Source organism: Vulpes lagopus, chromosome 18, assembly GCF_018345385.1.
Source record: "Vulpes lagopus strain Blue_001 chromosome 18, ASM1834538v1, whole genome shotgun sequence".
NCBI lineage: Eukaryota > Metazoa > Chordata > Mammalia > Carnivora > Canidae > Vulpes > Vulpes lagopus.
The window spans coordinates 4,608,264-4,626,068 of NC_054841.1; the positions used below are offsets into that span (position 1 = coordinate 4,608,264).

A 17,805-nucleotide genomic window follows, 5' to 3' on the forward strand; every position below is an offset into this window, starting at 1 on the left:
CTGTAGAGTCTGCCACAAACATGCATGGTTGAGGGGTCAAGCTAGAGTTCAGGCCAAGTTTAACCCTTTGATGTTTTTCTTTCTAGGACCCCCTGACCCCACACATTCCACACACACACACACACACACACACACTATGTAGTGGCTGTAGTTGCCCAGAAGTATCAGTAATATAATGTGTTTAATAGCAGCTGATCTTTTCCAAGCGCAGTGTGTTTCAGATGCTGTATAAGTGTATCTGACTGATATTGTTTATTCCACACTGCAGCCGTTGTCTGAGGCAGGCGTCTGGTAGGGTGAGGGAACTGGGAATTAGAGAGGTGGGATATCTCTGCGGGGTCACATACCTGGTAAGAAGCAGTGTGGGATTGCAGGTATTTTGACTAAAGACCCCACACTCCTATTGATTATAAATAATATGCCTCTCACATCTTTTAAGTAAGATATCAAGGATTTAATTTGTAATCTTTCTCAGTTAGTTTGTTGTTTTTTTGTGGGGTTTTTGGATGCTTTTCTTTGCCATGGGTGCTCTATGGTGCTCCTAAGGATGGGGTTGTTATTTATTTATTTATTTTTATTTATGATAGTCACACACACACACACACACACACACACACACACAGAGAGAGAGAGAGAGGCAGAGACACAGGCAGAGGGAGAAGCAGGCTCCATGCACCGGGAGCCCGATGTGGGATTCGATCCCGGGTCTCCAGGATCGCGCCCTGGGCCAAAGGCAAGTGCCAAACTGCTGCGCCACCCAGGGATCCCGGATGGGGTTGTTATTAATCACTCATTCAGAGTTTGTACTTCTTCAAATTGAATATGCATTTCCCCCCCATCCTGGAAAACTGTAAGCCATTATCTCTTTGAATATTGCCTCTTCCTATTTTCATTAATCCCTATTTCTGGAATTCTCACTGGACTTATGTCAGATTTTAGCATTCTGCTCTTCCTGGGCCTTAACTGCTGTCCCGTATTTTCCAATTCCCTGTTTCTCTGTGTGGTGTTCTGAATGATTTGTCAGATCAATCTTCCAGCTCACTAACTCTCTCTTGAGCTGTGTCTAAACTGCTATTTAAGCCAGCTACTGAATTCTTAATTAAATTGTCTCTATTTTTCATTTCTACATGGTTCTTTTTCAAATGTGCCTGTTCTTCCCACTCTCATTCCTCTTTTTTAAAATTTTGATATCTATATTTTAAATCCTACTCATTTTATATGCATAATTATTTGATAGTCTATTTTAGGTTTTTCTAATATTTCTAATCTTGGAGGTACACATTTTCATTCGTTGTGTCTGCTAACTCTCTTGAAGGTTCGTAACCATATATGGTTTGGAATTTATCTTCATCAGGGATTGTTTTGTGAAATGGCATGCTTATTGGATTGTGAAAGGCACTTTAGAGTAGCTTCTTGTTTGCTTGCTCTGGGATGCCTGTAATTGGAGTACCTCTGGACGATGAGCTCCCAGAGGCTCAGAGTGAGGCTCCTGCACTCTGTAGGTGCTATACGTTGACTCTGCCCTCATAGGTCATGTAGGCCTCTGGTTTGATTTATCAGGATTGACTATCCCTCCCCCAACTCCCACTCTAACTGCAGTTCCCTTTCCTCAACTGTCTTATATTGGGGGCTTGGTTTCAAATTCACCTGTATCATTTATCCCCGTGTGGGCTTCAGAAATCTTAGTGCTTAAGACCTATATGTAGGTCTTAAATGTTGATCATAGGGAGTCACCTTATGCTAACTGCTCTCACTTTGATTACTGTTTTCCTTTCTGGCATCAAGGATGTCTTTTCTGCCCTCTTTCCTACCTTCCTGCATTTAAAAATATTTTATCTAAATTTCCATATTTTTAATTTTTGATTTTTGTGTGTGGTTGGAAGGGGTTCCTTTCTCTTCAGCTCCACCGTAAGTTGTTGGAAATACAGTAACTGGGGTTTGAATGTAGTTGTTAAAGCCCATACTCCTGTGGTAGTCTATGCTGGGTTAAGATAGTAATAATAGGGTTGGAGAAAAGGGACTGATGTTAGAATTATAATCGGAATGTCAGTTTATTACTTACTAGAATGAGATGAATATTTGCCTAGAAGGCTAAGGTATTCAGGTTGATAGATCAGTACTTTCCCACTGGACAAAGTCTAGAGTAAGAACTTGACAGTGCTTTATTAACACCATTCAGGGGCAAATAGCACCATACTGACAAATATGAATAGCCTGGCAATTTTAAGATACATTTCCTGCATGCCTTTAAAATGAATTGAAGGTTTACCTGAAGACCACACACAACTCCCTGTGGTCTCATAAGTACTGTGCATTCTCTGGATCTGAATTGGAGTTCTCAAGGAGATTAAGATCTCAAGCTCACTTCATAAATACAGAATCAGAGCAAAGGAAGTTAGATACTCTTAAGAATTCTTTTAATCACAGTGGTGCCAGCAACTTGCCAGGCAGTTTCATTCTAGCCTTTGTAAGGAGGGCTTAGGAAGAATAGAAGAATGGCCAGCCTTCTGCCTGCATGTCTGTCTTTCCTTCCTTCCTTCCTTCCTTCCTTCCTTCCTTCCTTCCTTCCTTCCTTCCTTCCTGCCTGCCTGCCTGCCTGCCTGCCTTTTATTCTTTTTCATTTCTTTTACCTGTACTGAAGTATAATTTATATATAATAATACAGAGGGTCAGTTGTTAAAATGACAGAGGGTCTTAACAAGTATGTAGTGTTGTGTGACCACAACCACAACCAAGAAATGAAACATGTCTTGCACCTACCAGAAGTGTGTCATGACCATATGCCATCACACCTTTCCCCACCCCTGACCCCAGACAACCACTGATCTGCTATATATTAGTATGTTTTTGTCTTTTCTAGAATTTCATGTTAGCAGAATTATGCAGAATGAAATCTTATGTGTCTGGCTTTTTAAAGTCAATATAATGCTCTTGAGATGCATCTATGTTGTTGCATTTTAGTAGCTCATTCCCTTTTTATTTATTTATTTATTTTAAAAAATATTTTATTTATTTATTCATGAGAGACACACAGAGAAAAGCAGAGACACAAGCAAAGGAGAGAAGCAGGCTCCATGCAGGGAGCCCGACGTGGGACTTGATCCCCAACCCCGGGATCACGCCCTGAGCCAAAGGCAGACGCTCAACTGCTAAGCCACCCAGGTGTCCCTCATTCCCTTTTATTATTGAGAAGTATTCCTTTGGGGGATCCCTGGGTGGCGCAGCGGTTTAGCGCCTGCCTTTGGCCCAGGGCGCGATCCTGGAGACCCGGGATCGAATCCCACATCGGGCTCCCGGTGCATGGAGCCTGCTTCTCCCTCTGCCTGTGTCTCTGCCTCTCTCTCTCTCTCTGTCTCTCTGTGTGACTATCATAAATAAATACAAAAAACTTAAAAAAAAAAAAAGAGAAGTATTCCTTTATATGGATATGCTACAATTTGTTTACCTACTTAGTTGATAGATATTTTTGCTATTTCTAGTTTTTGGCTATTATGGATGAAGCTGCTGTGAACACACAAATACAAGTCTTAGCGTAAACATACATATGTTTTCATTTCTCATGTGTAAACATCTAGGAGTAGAATTGCTGGTTCAGATGGTAGGTGTTTATTTATTTTTTTCAAGTAACTGCCAAACCATTTTAGTAGCTGTACCATTTTGCATATTTTACCAGCAGCGTATGAGAGATCCAGTTGCTCCTAGCCAACACATTTAATATAATCAGTTTAGAAAATTTTCTTAGCCTTCCCAGTGGGTGGGTAATATTATCTCACTGTGGTTTTAATTGACATTTCCCTAATTACTAATGATGACTAATGATGTTGAACATCTTTTCCCATGCTTACCTGTCATTTGTGTATCTTCTGTGATGACATGTCTATTGAAGTTTTTTCCCCCTATTTTAAAGATTGAGCTCTAAGAGTTCTTTATATATTCTGGATACAGATCCTTTATCAGATATATTTTACAGATATTTTCTCCTCAGTTCTTTGGCTTGATGTTCCATTTCCTTTTTTTTTTTAAGATTTTATTTTTAAGTAATCTCTATCCAACATGGGGCTTGAACCCACAACCCCGAGATCAAGAGCTGCATGCTCCACTGACTGAGCTAGCCGAGCTCCACAGTTGGTGTTCTATTTCTTACCAATGCTTTGGGAAGAACAAAAGTTTTCAATTTTGATCAAGTTGAATTCATGGGTATTTCTTTTTGTGGCATATGCTTTTTATACCTCCCTCTAAGAAATCTTTGCCTAACTAAGGAACACAAAGATTTTTCTCCTGTATTTTCTTTCTTTCTTTCTTTTTTTTTTTTTTTTAAGATCTTATTTATTTATTCATGAGAGACACAGATTGAGAGAGAGGCAGAGACACAGGCAGAGGGAGAAGCAGGCTCTCTGCAGGGAGCCTGATGTGGAACTCAATCCCAGGACCCTGGGATCACAACTTGAGCCAAAGGCAGATGCTCAACCACTGAGCCACCCAGGTGTCCCAGTTACACATATGTTATGGTGCTCAATAATATCTCCAAATAACTGATGCTCTGTTCTTTTCTTCTTCCTACTTTTTCTCTTTTTGTTTCATTTTGAATAATTTTTATTGCTTATCTTTAAGTTCTGTGATTTTTTCTATTTTTCTTATCTGTTAATTTCTTTCAGTTTATGTTTTGATTTAGTTACTGTGTTTTTCATCTCTTGAATTTACACTTGGGTCTCTTTTATATTTCCATTTTGCTCATCAAGATCTCCGTGTTTTTCTGGGGTACATGGAATATTCTTTTTTTTTTTTTTTTTAAAGATTTATTTATTTATTTGAGAGAGAGCATGCACTGTGTATGCGCATTCTTGCCACGAGTGTGGGTGGGGAGGGGCAGAGAGAGAGAGAATCTCAAGCAGGCTCTGTGCTGATCATGGAGCCCAATGAAGGGCTTGATCTCACTACCCTTAGATCATGACCTGAGCTGAAACCAAGAATCAGATGCTTAACCAACTGAGCTTCCCAGGCACCCCTTAATTACTATTTAAAGATCATTTTCTTTTTTTTTTTTTAAAGATTTTATTTATTTATTCATGAAAGACACACAGAGAAAGGAAAGAGAGAGAGAGAGAGAGAGAGAGGGGCAGAGACACAGGAAGAGGGAGAAGCAGGCTCCATGCAGGGAGCCCAATATGGGACTCGATCCTGGGTCCCCAGGATCATGCCGTGGGCTGAAGGTGGTGCTAAACTGCTGAGCCACCCAGGCTGCCCTAAAGATCATTTTCTATTCCATCATCTCTGACATTTGGGGGACTTTCTCAGTTTATTCATTTAATCATATCCTGATTATGGTCATATTATTTGGCTTCTTTTCATGCATGATAATATTTGATCGGCTGCCAGACATTAAGAATTTGGGGGCATTAGTTGTTAGGTTTCACAGTACAAATTGTATAAATCTGGGGATGTTGGGTTTTGTTATGATGAACAGTTAACTTTTGGGGATTGGGCTGTATTCATTTCAGGCTTAATGTAAACTCCATCAGGGCAAGTCCAGAGCAGGCTTTAATCTAGACTCATTTAGCCACTACTAAAATAGTGCCATGTGTCACAGGGTCTCCCTCCCCTGGCTGGTGGGAAGAGACAGCTGCTCCTTGCATGTGAGTGCCACAAAGGACTGCTGGCTCCTTTCTTACGGTTCCTCCTCAGTCTTGGTAGTATTTTCTCACATGTGCATGGATCTGTACTCAGTGGATGCTTCCGGGGGCCACTCTGCTGGCCTCTTCTGCTTCCTTCTTTGCAAATGCTGGCCGCTTTGACCCCCCGCCCCATACTTCCTTCTCTGGACCTCTGGAAGTTCTCTGGGCAGTCAGAGGCGGCCATCCCAGGGCTCCTTGTTTGTGTCCTTTCTCTGAGGGCCCTTGTCCTGTGCTGCCTGCTGTCTAGTGCCTGAAAACTCTTGTTTTGTGGATGGTTTTCTAGTCTTCTAGATGTGTAAAGTGTGAGGGTCTTTTACCATATCAGCTGGAAATGGAAGTCTGTCACCTTCCTCAGATGCCTCTGAGACCATAACCCTTCCCTTCAGCTTTGGTGGTCTTTGATTCCTTCAGCCTTCATCTCATGAGACCTTTCTGCACATCTCTTGATAGAACACTAGACTGGAATGCAGAATATTCTTAGCAACCAAATGGGTGCTAAGAATCCTAGTTCTGCTACTGGCTTTGGGGGTGCATCTCTGTAGCTGTCCACAAAATGAGGGGATTTATCAAGGCATATCCCAAGGTTCCATCTTCTTTATGGTTCTGTATCATAGCTATCATTCAGATTTCTTTTGGTGGCATCATTCCTCGTTTCGCTACATTTTATTGAGCACCTACTACTTGTCAGGTACTATCCTGGGTGCTGGTGTTATAGTGCCCTTCATGGAGCTCACAGAGCCACTGGGAGACAAGCATGACACAGTCACCAAACCCGGTGCCATGGGGAGTGTTAGGACAGAAGAGCCAACAGTTCCAAAAGAGGCTGTTACCAGAGACTGGCCTTCTGGAGATCAGTGTAGGGGTCCCTAAGCTGGGGCGTGGGGTAGGGGGCAAAGATATGAGAGTGTCCCAGGCAGTGGGAATGATGTGTAGAAAAATCACTGAGAGGAGGATTTTGGTACATGTGAAGAATTAAGGGAAGGTTACTGTGTCTGAAGCTCAGACAGGGTGGTGGGAAGGATTTCTTTGAAAATTAAAATGAAGGTTTCTTCTGGCAGCATGGTATAGTACAGTGTCTATAGAGTCCAACTACTGGAGTTCAGATCCTGACCCACTCCTCTCTAGTTGTGTTTGGCAGCTTTCTTGGCTTCTTTCAGCTTCAGCCTTTTTACCCAGAAACAGGGGGATAATGTGGTTGTTGTCAGGATTTAATGAACCACTGCTATACACAAAAGCTTTTAGCACAGTTCCTGGAAGCAGCCAATGAATATTAGTTATTAGCCAGTATTGCGTGGTTTATGGCTTTTATTTCCATATATATGGTTAGTATAATGTTATATAATTAGTATAGTAGAATCATTAATATCCTCTAATAACAGTTATTCCTTTGTAGAACTAATTGCTAAGTTCTTTAGTTCACTGATAGTTTTTTTGAAGAGTGCTTGCATATTTTTTGTAACTTTAAAATAGCAATTCTTAACCCACGAAGTACACAGGTGGACCTCAGAGGATCTTTTGAAACCCCTGATTCTTTTTTTTTTAAGAGGGGTGGGAGGGGGAGAGGGTGAGCCTTAAGCTGACTCCACAACCCAAAACAGAGCCAGATGCGGGGCTTGATCTTAACACTCTGAGATCATGACCTTAGCCAAAATTAAGAGTTGGGCACCTAACCAACTGAGCCACTCAGGTGCCCTGGGTGATTCTTTATGAAAAGTATTGCATATGGTTATGTGTGGCTATCAGCAGGTTCCAAAGCTATCTATGACTCCAAACGTCTAGCAAATTCTGTTTTATTTATTTGTTTTTTTAAAAAGATTTTACTTATTTATTTATTTGACAGAGGAGAAGGAGAGCGAGTGCATATGTAGGGGGGAGGGGCAGAGGGATGGCAGAGGGAGAAGCAGACTTCTTGCTGAGCATGGAGCCAGATGCAGGGCTTGATCCCAGGACCTTGAAATCATGACCTGAGCAGATGCTTAACTGACTGAGCCACCCAGGTGCCCCACAAATTCTGCTTTAAACTTAATATTTTAAAGTCACTGCAGGTTAGGTCCACACTGTTTCTTAAATATCTGTGGGATGAAGGTTGCATGTTGCTCTTGGGCCCTGAAATTCTTGGAAAATAGCTCATATAAAATGACTGTGGTTGGTGGGGCTTGGCTGTGACTCAGTGGGGACCTATTCCTCCCTGGCAGGGATCCTGCAAGAAATGATGTATTTGATTGCATCACACATATATTTTCTACAAATGTATACTTCTTTATTAAAATTATCTGGGTAACTGTTATATAGTATAAAATTTTTAATAAGCTCTAATTACTAGTGTAAAAGAATTTATGGAGGAAAAATGTGGTTAATGTTTCAGAGTAAACACCTAGGCACAAACGTGTCATTTCTTATTTTAAACTCTTATCAGTTACTACCTAAATTAACAAGTTTTCCACTCTGCCCAGTAGGAATCCTGTACTTTTTGCATGAGTAGTGCTTCCTGCTCAGCTGTTTCAGTGCAAGGGACGCATTTATGCCCCTGAAGTGTGGGTGGGTAAAGGGTGGTGGCCACAGTCAAGGTTGGCCAGATTATGCGGGGCTAGATCCCACAAGACCTGGGTATGTAGACAGGTTACATCACTTAACTGTGGTCGCACAGCTAGTAAGTTGTGTTGCGAGCTTCATCTTGTTCCAGGGATGTTTGGCTCCAGAGCCCATGAATGCGGCCATGCTGGTCCCCCATTTTGTGGGGTGGGTGTGCCTGCCCTCAGCTGGGGCTGCAGGGAAGAGTCAGCATGACAACAGGCTCAGTTTTGGCCAGAGTGAGGGATTGGAGGAACCTGTTAGACATCCAATGGGAACCTGTTCCCATCCAATGATGGGAACCGATGGTCATGCGCATGAAGCTGTGTGACAAGTATGTTCAGACAAGACCAAATATGGAGTAGGCTTTCTACCATATTCTTGCTTATGAGTCCAAACACCTCTCTTTTTCTTTTGACTATTTCATATTTGTTTGCATAGCACTCCATGGATGTTCCTCCCAGGAGTCAGCTAGCTGTTTTGTTCACTTGCTTCTAACTTCCCCGGTAAAGGAGAGGTTCCCATCTTTGTTGGTTAGAGGTGACTCACGTCAGATTGATGACACTGAAGGAAGGACATTTAGGTTTCCTTTATGACTCTGGTCTTGTCACCCTTCTCTTGGATTATAAACCTACCCACTTCATTTTAGATGAGTTACCAAGTTTGCAAGACTCAGAGGTTCCCCCTGGAAAGGGCCAGGAGGGTAGAAAGTGTGCTGCAAAGGCCTGCCTTGGCTCAAGTATGACGTGATGAATGCAATTTTGTCCCCTCTTCCCCTTTAGATGGATTTGAAGACTATGGCCCAGATCGTGACAGCATGAGGGTAACGGCCTTTCTGGACATTCCAGGCCAGGATAGCCTGCCTCCACTCGTTCGCCTGGAAAAGTATGCTTTCAGCGAGAACATTTTCAACCGGTGAGCTCACCAGCCCTTCCCAAACGCACAGGCCTCCACTGGGTCGGTTTTTGCCGTGCTGACAGTGGTGGCTACCTCTCTGTGCCAGCTTTGAGGACTCCTGGGGATGTGGTGGCACGTGGGCTGTTTCCAGGTTCCTGGCATTCTGTCTGAATGGCACCCTTTGATTAGGTTTCTCCATTACTCTTGTTAACTGTTTTACTGGTCACCTGGTAAGCCAAGAATAAAACACCGATGAAATTTAATGGTGTTTAAATAATTAGGGTTGCTAACTGGGTTTCTTTCACACGTGCCGTACTCAGAAAAGTAAAATGCATCGCATAATTGAAAGCATCAGTTGGAACATTGCTCGCTCGTTTTGGTTTTTGACTGCCCCATGTTTCAGGGACATTGGTGCTGCTTGTCCCGCCATGTTGTATTGTCACTCCTCATTGTGCTGGCAGGATTCTTCTCCAGACTCAGACCATTCCTCCAAGACGTGACCTTGGCTCTTATTTCATGAAGTAAACAGAAACTAAGACATTTCTTTTAGCTGACAGTCCGCCCAAAGCTGAGTCTGCGGGCATTCTTCCCTGCCGTCGCAGACTGGGGCTATCTCTCTTCTTGTCTCCCCTCCTCCATCAGATACTGCTTCTGTCTTCTGTGTCTTCCTTCTTGCCTGTGACACACACCCTTTCCTTCCCCCTCACATGACCTAGTGTGTTTCTCATTCTGAACAGTCCTCTGGACTTCTCTACCTGCAGCCTTCTCACACATCTTAAGTGCACTGTTCTGGGAAGACTGGATGATGCTCGCTGAGTCTCTATTACATATCTACTTAATGTCTATATCTATTAAATTGCAGAAGGCTCACAGCAATTGCTGCTGAGTGAGTCCAATTATTATCCCAATTTTACAGATAGGGAAATGATGGTACTCTGAATGATGTCTTTTGATGAGCAGTTCTTAATTTAAATGTAGTTCACGATTTCTCAACTTTTTCTTTGATACTTAGTGCTTTCTTTTCATGTATAAGGAACGTTCTCCTCCCCTAAGGCCATCAAGATATTTCGTTATAGGGGGTCTAGGGGTTCCAGTCGGTTAAGCATCCAACTTGTGATCTCAGCTCAGGTCTTGATCTCAGGGTCCTGAGTTCAAGCCCAGCATTGGGCTCCATGCTGGGCTTGGATCCTACTTTATAAAAAGAAAAAGAAAAGAAATTTCCTTATATTCTTAAAGTTTTATTGTTTTACCTTTCATATTTGGATCTACAGTCTCCCTAGAATTGCTTTCTTTTTGTATTATGTGAAGTTGGAGTCAAGTTTCATTGCCTTCTACGTGGTATGCACTTGATCCAGTGCCGTTTATTGAAAATACTACGTTTTATCTATGCCCTGCTTTACTACCTTTCTCTTAAATCGAGTGTCTATATCTGAACTTCCTAGTCTGCTTCCTTGGTCTGTTTGTCCTTCTGCTGGGACCACACTGTCTTTGTTACTGTAACTTTATCATCAAAATCTTGGTAGAGTAACTCCTCCCGCTTTGTTCTTCTTCACGGTTGTCTTGGCTGTTCTTGACTCTGCATTTCCAAATGCATTTTAGCACCAGTTCATCAATTTCCAGGAGAAAAAACCTGCTGGGGGTTTCATTGGAACTGGATTGCATCTATAAATTAATCTGTGAAGAATTGACACCTTTACAATATTTAGTTTTCTAATCTTCCCATTTAAAAAAAAAACTTCAATTTTTGTTTGTGTGTGTGTGTGTGTTTTCTCTTGTAGAGATCTTCTGTACCTTTTTCAGTTTAGTTCTAGGTATTTGGTCTCTATGTGAATGTAAATGGTATCATTTCTTAAAATTTAAATTCTAATTGCTGCTGATAATATGAAAATAGAATTGATTTTTATATTTTGATTTTGTTTCCATTGACTATGCTAAGTTCACTTATTAATTTTAATAACTTCCCTGGGGGTTCTTTGGGTTTTCTGCATACTGTACAATGTTGTGTGTGAAATATGATAGTTTGATTTCTCCCTTTCCTCTCTTGGTTTATGTTTTTAATAGCTATATCTTGTCAGTTTAGGAAAATGTATATTTATAATTTGTTGAGATTATTTTTACACTTTTTGAAATTAATTTTTTTAAATTTAAAATTAAAAAGAAATTAAAATTATTTCATTTATTCATTTGAGAGAGAGAGAGAGAGCATGGATGAGGGAAGGGATAGGGATACAAGCAGCCTGATGCAGGGCTTGATCCCAGAACCTCAAAATCATGACCTGAGCTGAAGGTCCATGCTTAACCGACTGAGCTACCCAGGTGTCCTTAATTTAGAAAATTAAAAAAAAAAAAATTTTAAGTAATCTCTGTGCCTATTGTGGGGCTCAAACTCACAACTCCCAAGATCCAGAGTCTCATGCTCTACCAACTAAGCCAGTCAGTATAAAAAATAAAAGAGTTTGTTTTTAAACTTAAAAAAAAATATATTTATTCATGAGAGACACAGAGAGAGAGGCAGAGAGATAGACAGAGGGAGAAGCAGGTTCCTTGCAGGGAGTCCAATGTGGGACTCAATCCTTGGACCCCTGGATCACACCCAGATCTGAAGACAGATACTCAACCGCTGAGCCAGCCAGGTATCCCTGTTTTTAAACTTTTAAAAATAACTTCACACTTAAAAGTTTCAGGAATAGTAGAAGGAATTCCTGTCTATTTTCTACTCAGATTCATCAGTTGTGAACATTTTACCATATTCGAGTTAACATTCACTCTCTTTATTTTCACATTGTTTTCTGAGCCATTGGAGGTTAATTGTAGCCATCGAGTTGCTCTCTCTGTGGTGACTGCTGTCGCATATTTCTAACAAGGGCATTTGCCGTTTATTTATAGAATCACATGCAGTGATTGGAGTCAGGAAACTTAATTTTGATATAATACTGTTATCAAATATCTAGATTTTTAAAAAGATTTTATTTAGTTATTGCATTTGAGAGAGCAAGCACATAAGCAGGGGGAGGGACAGAGGGAGAGGAAGAGAATTCCAAACAGACCCTGCACTGAGCACAGAGCTCAACACAGGGCTTCATCCCAGGACCCTGAGATCATGACTGAGCTGAAACCAAGAGTCAGATGCTTAACCGACTGAGCTGCCCAGGTGCCCCTCTAATATCTAGGTGTTTTGTTTTTTTGTTTTTTTAAGGATTTTATTTATTCATGAGAGACACACACACAGAGAGAGGGAGAGAGGCAGAGACATAGGCAGAGGGAGAAGTAGGCTCCATTCAGGGAGCCTGACGTGGGACTCGATCCTGGGTCTCCAGGATCACGTCCTAGGCTGAAGGTGGTGCTAAACCGCTGAGCTACGCAGGCTGCCCTAATATCTAGGTTTTAATCAAATTGTCCAGTGGCCCTAAGAGCATCCTTTAATTCAAGGTTTTTGTCTATTTGGTTTGTTTTTAGATCTAGAATCCAACCCAGCATCATGGACTACATTTGATCGTTGTCATGTTTCTGTAGGCTCATTTAATGTCTGACAGTTTCTCAGCCTTTCTTTGCCTCTCATGATACTTTTGACAGTTTTTAAGAGTACAGCTGATTTATTGTATAGAATAAATTCACTCAGAGTTTTTAAAAATCCTCAGTGAGGTCTGAATTTTGTATAATGCTTCTTTTATATCTGCTGAGATTATAAATGCCTTTTTTCCTTTACTCTCTTTTTTCAACTTTCTTTAAAACTTCTGTTATTATAAAACATACCCCATACAGATAATTGGATGTCAAATGTAAGGAGTTTTTATGAAGCACATGTCCACATGGTCATTACTGAGGTCTTCTGGACCTATGCCCTCCCTGCCTTCCTGACCACCACTGCCTCCCTGCCTCGTGGTGATCACCTTCAGATGTTTATGTTCATTACATCCTTAATTTTGTTTCTGGTCTTAGCACCTAAATATCTACTTCCAAATAGAATAAGTTAATTTTGTTGTTGTTGAACTTGAAATATGTGAAATCCTATAGGACATACTTTGTGGCTTTGCATGTAGGTTTGAGTTTGTTCATTTTGTAGCAGTGTTCTGTTGTTTGAAGATACTGACGCTTTGTCTGTTGGAGTAGTTCAAGTTCTCTCACTCTTAAGAAAATTGTACTATGAACAATCTAGTATATGTATATGGGTGCATATCAGTACACATCTCTGCAGGGTTATAGCCAGGCAAGAATTCTTGTGTGATGAGACATACTTGTCTTCTACTTTAGGCGGTAGTGCCAGTTTCCCAAGTGATTGCATCAGTTGCACTCCCACTTTTGCCCTACATTTTATCTGCTGATTGGTATCGTCAGATTGTAAGATATTAGCCAATCTGGTCATGTGCTAGCATATAATGATATCATTTTGTGATTTTAATTTCCATTTTATTTATTTTTGAATTTGAACACCTTTTTATATGTTTGCTGGACATCTGTATTTCTTTTTTGTGAAGTGCCTGTTTAAAATCTTTCTTTGAAAAAAAAAAACTTTCTTTGGTGGGTAAAGGGAAGATGGATTGTTTCTCTTTTTATTATTGACTTGTAAGAACTCTTTGTATATTCTAGATTCAAACCTTGGTCAGTTATGTATGGCAAACATCTTCCTTCATCCTGTGCTTGTTTCAGCTCTCTTTACAGTGTTCTTTTGGTGACCAGAAGCTGTTCATTTTGATGTAAATTTATCAACATTGACTTTTATCCTTAGTGCATTTTGAAGCTTCTTTAAAATGTCTTCCTCCACCAAAAGATCATAAACATACTGTTTTATATTGCTTTAAAAGCTCTTTTTTTTCCCTTTCACATTTAGGTCTTCGATCCATCTGAAAGTAATTTTTGTTCATTGTATGAAGGAGGGATCCAGTCTCATTTTCTCTATTGTCACAGAACCACTTATCAAAAGTACATTTTTTTCCTCGTTGCTCTGGGGTACCACTTCTGTTCTAATCCAGTCTTTAATAGCCTTTGTCTGGACTGTCTCTTTCAGTAGTCTGTTTGTCTCCCCCTTGGCCAATACCACACTGTTTTGATGACTGTAGATTTTAGTGGGTCTTGACACTTGATTAAGCAAGACTTGCCACTTTGTTTTTCTTTGATATGATTTATTATTCTTGGTCCTTTGCATTTTCATATAAATTTCAACATCAGTTTATCAGATGCTAATAAAACACCTATTAGAATTTTGCTTGGGTTTGCACTGAATGAATAGGTCAGTTTGGAGAGTATTGCCCTCTTTACAATATTTAGACTTCCAATCCATAAACATGGTATATCTTTATATTTATGTAGGTTTTCTTTAACGTCCCAATAACATTTGGTCGTTTTCTCTGTAAAAGTTTTGTGCTTTTTTTGCTGGTGTGTTTTAAAGGAAATCCAAGGCATCATATCATTTATCCAGCTAGAGACTTAAATCTAACTGCAGTATCATTATCACACTCAACCCAGTTTACAATAATGCCTTCCAGTTGACCAGTCTATGTTAAATTTTCCCTCAGAAATGCCTTTTTATGGTTGATTTGTTCGAATCATGATCCAGATAAGGTCTACACATTTCATTAGGTAGGTAGGCCTCTTGAGTCTTTTTTTTTTTTTGTTTACAGGTTTTTTTTTCCTTTTGGTCTTAAATCTCTTTTAATCTCTAATTGATTCTCCCTCTCATCTTCTCTCTACATCATCTGTTTGTTGAAGGGGTCATTAGTCTTGTAGAATTTTCCACATTCTGGATTCGGTGGTCATTATTCTCATGGCATAATTTAACATAATCTTTTGTCCTTTGTATTTTCTATAAACCAAAAATTACACTTGGAGACTTGATTAGATTCTGCTTCAATTTTTTTTTTTTACAACAATACTTCATGTGTTGTTTTGTATACTTCTCATTACAAAACATTGGGAAACAATGTCTGGGTGTCCCACTTTTGGAGATGTTCATATTGAGCAGTGGGCGCAGGTGTTAGATTCTTTCATTATAAAATTCCCCACCAGCCTTTCTTCTCATGACTTTAGTGGTCACAAATAATCATTGTTTAGATCTGTTATCTCATTATGTGTTGGGAAATAGCAATTTTCTTTTTATTGTCTGTGAAATCTGTAGTATGGCCCCATTTTCCATTCTGTTATTGGTAATTGGTGCCTTTTCTTTTGTTTCCCCCTGCATAATTCTTACCAGAGGACTATCAAGTATATTAGTTCTGTTGAAGAATCAAGTTTTGGTTATGATATTCTCTATTGTGTGTTTATTTTCTAGTTCAGTAATTTCTGCTCTAATTTGTATTATTTTCTTTTTTGGGGAGGTATTTAGTTGCTGTTCTTTTTCTTCTTGTAAGATATGTTTAACTATTTTTTTGGTCTTTTTAAAGTAATATTTGCATTTTAAATTGTAAGATTGCTGTTAAGTGCTGTAAGTACTTCAGTGTTATATTAGGCACATCCTCACGTTCTGGTATTAATATTTTTATTACCTTTCAGTGTAAAGTATTTTTAATGTCTATAATGATTTCTCCTTTGACCAATGAGTTATTTAGAAGTACGTTGTTTAACTTCCAAATATTCGAGGCTTTTTCCAGGTATCTTTCTGTTATTTTATTCTGAGTTTAAGTCTTCTGTGGTCAGAGAACATACTTTGTATTATTTCTCGTCTTTTAAATTTTTTGGAATTATTTTATGGTGGTGAAGATTCCGTGTACGCTTGAAAGGAATGTGCATCCCAGGGTTTTTGGATAGTGTATCTTATAAATGTCAGGACAAATTGGCTGAGAACATTGTTCAGGTCTTCTGTGTTCTTATTTTCTATCTACTTGCTCTATCTGTTACTGAGAGAAGAATGTTGGAATCTCACTTACAATTTTGGATTTTTCTATTTTTCAAATCTAACAGTTTGTGTATTTTGAAGCTCTCTTCTTGGGTACATACACATTTAGTAGTGTTCTGTTTTCTCGAATAAGTTGGTCTGTCTGTGTTTGTGTAGTATCCTTTGTCCCTAGTACTATTCCTTTCTCTGAAGCTTACTGTCTGAATTTAATATATATACTTAACTTTCTTTTGATTTCTATCTGTATGTTATATTTCTGTCTATACTTTTATTTTTAACCTATCCATGTCTGGTGTTTAAAGTGTGGTTATTATAAAAAACATATAGTTGGGTCTTGCTTTTTTACTCAGTGTAACAACCGCTTCTTTTATTTATTTATTTAAAAAAAAATTTTTTTTTTTTTTTTAATTTATGATAGTCATACAGAGAGAGAGAGAGAGAGAGAGAGAGAGGCAGAGACACAGGTAGAGGGAGAAGCAGGCTCCATGCACCGGGAGCCCGATGTGGGATTCGATCCTGGGTCTCCAGGATTGCGCCCTGGGCCAAAGGCAGGCGCCAAACCGCTGCGCCACCCAGGGATCCCCAACCGCTTCTTTTTTTTTTTTTTTTTTTTTTTTAATTTTTATTTATTTATGATAGTCACACAGAGAGAGAGAGAGGCAGAGACACAGGCAGAGGGAGAAGCAGGCTCCATGCACCGGGAGCCTGATGTGGGATTCGATCCTGGGTCTCCAGGATCGCGCCCTGGGCCAAAGACAAGCGCCAAACCGCTGCGCCACCCAGGGATCCCTCCAACCGCTTCTTTTAATTTCAGCATTTAGATCATGTATATTGTATATATATATATATTTTTAAATATGTTATTTATTCATGAGACACACAAAAAGAGGCAGAGACATAGGAAGAGGGAGAAACAGGCTTCCTGCGGGGAGCCTAATGCAGGACTTGTTCCCAGGACCCTGGGGTCACAACCCGAGACAAGGGCAGATGCTCAGCCACTGAGCCACCTAGGTGCCCTTAGATCATGTACATTGAAGTGATTATTGATATGGTTTGGTTTACATATGCCATCTTGCCATTTGTTTTCTATTGACTCAACTCTTCTTGCTATATTAATTTCATTATTATTCATATTATTCATTATTTCATTATTTGAAATAAGAGAATCACTTTTTCTTTGTCCTATGGACTTTTTCTTTTTTGATTCCACTGTATCCTCGCTATGGCTTATTAGTTATGCCTCTTTTAAAAAATTGTTATTGGTTATTCTAGGGATTATAATATATTCCTCTAACTTATTACAATATATGTTGAAATAAAATGCTACCACTCTGCATACAGTGCAAGGTACAGTGTGAGAACGTGCCAGGAGTACAGAACACACTTCAGAGGGCTTCTGTGGCCGCCTCCCTGTCTTTGTGCTGTTGTTTTTCTGCATTTTGCTTCCACACGTTATACATCCCACGATACCTTGTTACTTTATTTCCTGAAGATTTGCAACTTTTAAAGTGATTAAAATGGCAAAAAAAATACATATATATTTTTAAAAGATTTATTTATTTATTTATTTATTTATTTATTTATTTATTTATTTATTCATTCATGATAGACATAGAATGAGAGAGAGAAAGAGGCAGAGACACAGGAGGAGGTAGAAGCAGGCTCCATGCTGGGAGCCCGACGTGGGACTCAATCCCAGGACTCCAGTATTGCGCCCTGGGCCAAAGGCAGGCGCCAAACCGCTGAGCCACCCACGGATCCCCGACAAAAATATTTTGTATATTTACCATCATTTATACCTTTTTTGTGCTTTTTATTTCTTTTTGCAAAATGCCC

The 17,805-nt window shown here is 39.7% G+C and overlaps 1 protein-coding gene across 4 annotated transcripts in view; it reads left to right on the plus strand.

The window, feature by feature from the left end:
• Positions 1 to 17,805, plus strand: part of LOC121478062 (serine/threonine-protein phosphatase 4 regulatory subunit 1-like) — an 83,896-nt gene that overhangs the window by 20,260 nt on the left and 45,831 nt on the right. For all 4 annotated transcript variants that reach the window (XM_041732865.1, XM_041732867.1, XM_041732868.1 and 1 more), the window contains one exon: positions 9,026 to 9,158. In XM_041732865.1, the coding sequence (XP_041588799.1) occupies positions 9,026 to 9,158 (133 nt within the window). The remainder of the gene's footprint in view (positions 1 to 9,025; positions 9,159 to 17,805) is intronic.